This window comes from Populus euphratica, unplaced genomic scaffold (genome assembly GCF_000495115.2).
Source record: "Populus euphratica unplaced genomic scaffold, PopEup_1.0 scaffold2522.1, whole genome shotgun sequence".
Lineage (NCBI taxonomy): Eukaryota > Viridiplantae > Streptophyta > Magnoliopsida > Malpighiales > Salicaceae > Populus > Populus euphratica.
This window is the reverse complement of record NW_011502365.1, coordinates 1-5,066: the sequence shown is the minus strand read 5'-3', so window position 1 is coordinate 5,066 and position 5,066 is coordinate 1. Positions and strand designations below refer to the sequence as shown.

The 5,066-nt window shown below is 29.5% G+C and overlaps 2 protein-coding genes across 3 annotated transcripts in view; both read left to right on the top strand.

Moving 5' to 3' along the window:
* The window catches only part of LOC105119117 (LEC14B homolog), a 13,353-nt gene extending 11,701 nt beyond the window's left edge, over positions 1-1,652 (top strand). The window contains exons 8-9 of the mRNA XM_011017220.1: positions 877-969; positions 1,080-1,652. Coding sequence (XP_011015522.1) covers positions 877-969; positions 1,080-1,220 — 234 coding nt within the window. The 3' untranslated portion in view covers positions 1,221-1,652. The remainder of the gene's footprint in view (positions 1-876; positions 970-1,079) is intronic.
* A 2,092-nt stretch (positions 1,653-3,744) lies between these two features.
* Positions 3,745-4,636, top strand: LOC105119116 (uncharacterized). 2 transcript variants are annotated; one of them, XM_011017218.1, is made up of 3 exons: positions 3,745-4,116; positions 4,212-4,360; positions 4,490-4,636. In XM_011017218.1, the coding sequence occupies exons 1-2, from the start codon at positions 3,969-3,971 to the stop codon at positions 4,313-4,315; spliced, it is 252 nt and encodes an 83-aa protein (XP_011015520.1). In that variant the 5' UTR covers positions 3,745-3,968; the 3' UTR covers positions 4,316-4,360; positions 4,490-4,636. The 2 variants fall into 2 exon arrangements, with proteins under 2 accessions (XP_011015520.1, XP_011015521.1); XM_011017219.1 differs by lacking the exon at positions 4,490-4,636 and adding an exon at positions 4,389-4,403 and having other exon boundaries at positions 4,212-4,358.
* Positions 4,637-5,066: the final 430 nt, after the last annotated feature.

Sequence of the window (5,066 nt, the reverse complement as noted above, 5' to 3'; positions counted from 1 at the left end):
TTGCTGACAGATGGTGGTGAACCATTAACTTATGAAGAATCCTTACAAGATGGAAACTCGAGCAAGTGGGAGTTAGCCATGAAGGATGAGATGGAGTCATTGTTGAAGAACAAGACTTGGGAGTTAACTACACTGCCTGAAGGAAAAAAGGCTTTGCAAAACAAGTGGGTTTACAGAGTAAAGACTGAGCATGATGGCAGCAAACGGTTCAAGGCAAGACATGTTGTAAAAGGGTTTCAACAAAAGAAAGGGATCGTCTATTTTGAGATATTTTCTCCAGTTGTGAAGCTTACAACAATCAAAGTGGTCCTGAGAATAGTAGCCACAAAAAAACCCCATGCAAAAACATTAAAGCATCCTCGTGATCAGTCATTAATTACTTACAGAGGTCATTCAATCTTGCGCACGCTCATTCGCTGTTACTTCTCTCCAGAATATAGGTACTGGTCAATTAAATTTAAATTTGGCTTTGTTGCCTCAGTGCAGATACGTGTTTTAATTTTGAGCCATTAAAATTCATGTTCTCTGTCTTGAATTTCCCATGAGCCAGGCCTGATGTCAGTCAAAGGATTGACCCAAGGTGTTATTCTTCCTGTTTATCTGGATTTACTGTTCATATTACCCTAAAATTAGCTTAGCAGAAGCACATAAATAACTTGGAGTCTTATTACCTAGTTGGCAGCTGTAAGTTTTCGATCGGTAACATGTTTTACTGTGTCAATATTTGGCGAAGTAAGATAAAATGTGTGTTGAAATTAGCTTCTAGGTGAAATGGGACTGGACCTATCGAATACACTGCCTGTTCAACAGTTTGTCAGATTTGGGACATTACTTTATCATCGTGATAATTTGTTTCTATGTTCTGATGATTGCAAGGGTTTCACCAATTTGATGATCACTTGTTGCAGCACCGGCCAGAAGTACATCTACACTGGATCTAGTGATTGTTCTGTTTATATTTATGATCTGGTATGTACTTGAATCAGCGCACTTCTTCAAAATCAACGTTGTATTCCTTTGGTAATGTTTTATTTCATAGGTGATGCAGCCAAATGAGGTAAGTTCGATATTGTTTGTAGGTGAGTGGAGCCCTAGTTGCAACACTTGATCATCATGAAGGTCTTGTAAGAGATTGTAATTGGCATCCTTTTTACCCTATGATCGTCAGCTCTTCATGGGACTGTGTCCTTGCCAGATGGGAATTTCCCGGCTGTGGATAAGCACCTGCTCCATCAAGATGAATGTCTACAGAGGTGGGTTCTCTAGGAATTCGATAACTCAAAAGTTGATTGATTGTTGCATGCATGATTTTTGTTCTTTTCTCCATAGCATGTGATCTATTGCCTTGTGCTTGTAAGGGTCCCACACGAGGTCACTGCCATTAATAAAACGAAATTAAACGTGCAGTTGGTGAAGGTAAAGAGCATCAGTTTCTTTTTTGTTTGGTGTCATTGATGCGGCCTGTATATAAACCTAATTGTGACAATGAGTTCAGCAGCTTCATAACATTGTTTCTGGTTACAAACTGCTGGGTGCTGCAGCCACCTTTCTATATTTAGCTAGCTCGTTACACTCTTGCAGCCTGCACATTCTGTAATCATACTTGCCCTTTTCCCCTTCAAATAAAGTCATAATCATGTAATGTTCGTCCATTTTCCTGCCTTGGAATGAAATGGAATAATAATACTTTTCATTCTTAAAAAACTTTGAAACTGTTCTTGAGGGCAATTCGAATTCTCATTGAAATTTATGAAAAAATTCAGCTCAAAATGCTAGCATAAATGAAGAGTTTTTGTTAGAGGTGAAAATAAGCTAACGCAGGGCTGATCATCATAAAGAAATCTACCTTATATTAAATAAAATAGAGGCATATTTTTATATATCATTATAAATTGATATAAATTAAAAAAAAAAACAAATCATATGATATAAATATTTTTTTAATTTATAATGATGTTATATTTTTCATTTAAAAAATCATATATATATATAAACATATTTAATAAATTTTTTTTTGTTATGAAAAAACACTATGTTGATTGCTTATATAATTTTTTAAATTTTTTTTATTTATATATAAATTTTTTATTTTTTAAAATTAAATAAATCTTTTATTAATAATCCACTACAATTTTATGTGAAGAAAATATCATGTAACGCTACTATTATACATATATGTAAATGATATATGTAAATGGTGGTGCGGGGGCAATCAATGTTTTTCCAAAAGTATTATGACACTTAAAAGTATTATGATTATTATTGTAATTTATAGGTTTTTTTATATTTTTATATTTTTTTTAATTTTTTCTTTTTTTATTTTTTTTTCAAAATTACTTTTTTTTGTAACTTTCATTTGTTTTCTTTTAATTTTTAATTTATTTTTGTTGATTTTATTATATAAATATTAAGCTAGTTAAAAAATTCGCTTTGTAATTTTTTTCTTTTAAAATACTCTAGATTTTTATGGTGTTTTTCCATATAGTTTTTTTATTTTATTTTTTAAAATTATATTTGTTGATTTTTATTTTTTAATATTGAGCTGATTGAAAATTTAATTTTGTAACATAATGGATTGATATAGTTTTTCCTCACATGGTTTTTTTTTCTAATTTTTTGTCTTTATTTTTTGTAATATTTTTTTTTAAATTATCTTTGTTGATTTTTTAAAAAAAATATTGAGTTGATTAGAATTTAACTTTGTAATAAAGGTTAATAATATGAGGAAAACACTGTAATTTTTCTTACAAAACATTGTGGATTGCTAAAATGGCTCTCCACATGGGTTTTTTTATATATATTTTAAAATTATCTTTATCAATTTTATATTTTTAACTTTATTAATTTTATATTTTTAATATTGAACTGTTTGAGAATTATAATTACAAGTCATTATAAATAAAGCTAAATCATATGGGGAAGTACTGTACCTTTCATTACAAGACATTATGAATTACTACAGTTTTTCAAATATAATTTTTTTTGTTATTTTTTTCTAAAATTGTCTCCGTTGATTTTTATTTTTTAATAGAGTTGATTAAGAATTTAACTTTGTAATTTTTTTTTAAAACACTGTGAATTGTTGCAATGTTTTTTTAATATGATTTTTTTATATATTTTTTTAAATTATCTTTATTGATTTTTTTTAATATTAAGTTGGCTAAGAATTATAATTATAATAAAGCTAAATCATATAGGGAAAGCGTTATAGTTTTTCTTATGAAACATTGTGAATTGCTATAATATTTTTTTAAATGGTTTTTTATTTTATTTTATTAAGAAAAACACTATAATTTTTCTCACAAAACATTATCAATTGCTACAAATTGTTTTCTCATGAGTTTTATCTTTGTTGGTTTTTTTAATATTAAGTTAATAGAGAATTTAGTTTTGTAATTTTTTTATTTTTTATTAACAAAAAAATTAAATCATTTGGTGAAAAATATTATATCTTTCTTTATAAAAAACTATAGATTGCTACAAATCATTTTGTTCAATCTCTAAATTTTTTATCACCAATACAATTTTTTTATCGTAAAATATTTTTATTATTATATATTTAATTTCTATTATTTATTTAATACTAATTTATAATTATAATATTATTAAATATATTTATTTTATAAGCTCACATAAACACAATACCCTATCATCTCGTAAATTATATATAGAGATCTACTTGAATTAACTGTTATAAATTATATAAGAAGGTTTCTTCAACATTTAGAATACCGTTGACCCCAGCCACCCAACAACCAGTAATTGACGAAATTACACAAGAATCGGTAGTCAAGGGGCAAAAATAAAAAATGATTAAAAGCATCAAATAATTCTCCTGGAAAATCTAAGTACCCCAGCCGATAATCCTTCCACAATTCTCCAATTTTAGCCTCACACGCACACGGTGGTTTCAGTCGGTTCCAATTTCCAAGACGACGGCAACACCAAAAAAAGAAAAGTAAGAGAAGATGGCATCAGCGACAACAAGAGTGATATTTAGGGTAGTGGTGGGGATTCTAGCCATCCTCGTTCTCTTCTACGTGGGTCGTCCTCTCTACTGGAAAATCTCCGCTACTGTTCAAGAGATCCGCGAGAACAAACGCACCGTCAAACAAGGTCTGTCTGTCTGTCTGCATCATCATCATCTCCTTCATCTAATCATTTTTGAGATTCCGAATCTGAATGAATTGTATTGTTATTATTTTTCACAGGCATTTCTCAGATTGTCTTCGAAGCCCAGAAATCAGTTGGCTGGTTTCACGATGAGTCTGGTTCTGGAGCCCGCCAGAATCGGCGAGTCAGGTCGCTCTTTTAATTTTTAAACCCTTTTCTTTTATTTTTTAATTAGTGCTTAATAAATCATTATTACTATTACTATTACTATTATTATTATTATTATTATTATGTGTAAGATCTGCTTCTTTGGTATACTGTAATGGTTGGCGAAGGGTTAATAAATCATTATTACTATTACTATTACTATTATTATTATTATTATTATTATGTGTAAGATCTGCTTCTTTGGTGTACTGTAATGGTTGGCGAAGGGTTCTATTGAAATGATAAAAGAGTAACTGAAGTAATTAGAAATAAATACATCAATAAAATTATCAGTGCTTGCTTTTGCTTGATTTAAGGTGAATTGCATTGATGATCCTTGAATTTGATTAATTGTAATTTATTGCTAATATTTGTCAGAACTCTTCAGATACACCCATTTATTTATAGATATCATCTTTAGCACTTAGGCTTGATTCATTCATTAATCCACAACATTGCTGCCTGCAAATGCTAGAATGATCTTTGGAGCATTGCTTTGCTTTTTGTTGAGTGAGAGAAAATAGCATCGGTCAGCCCGGGTCTACTTGGTTAATTTGGTCTGAGTCTACTTGGTTAACTTGGTGATGTATCAGAGCTAGGTTTTACTTCAAAATGTTTTTTTTTTTTTATTATTATTATCAAAACAAAATCATTTCGGTATAAAAAAATCTTTGAATAATGTTGCCAAGGGAATATTTTTTTAAAAAAAGCATAACTTGGGTTACCTCGCATCGATAGCTAATCTA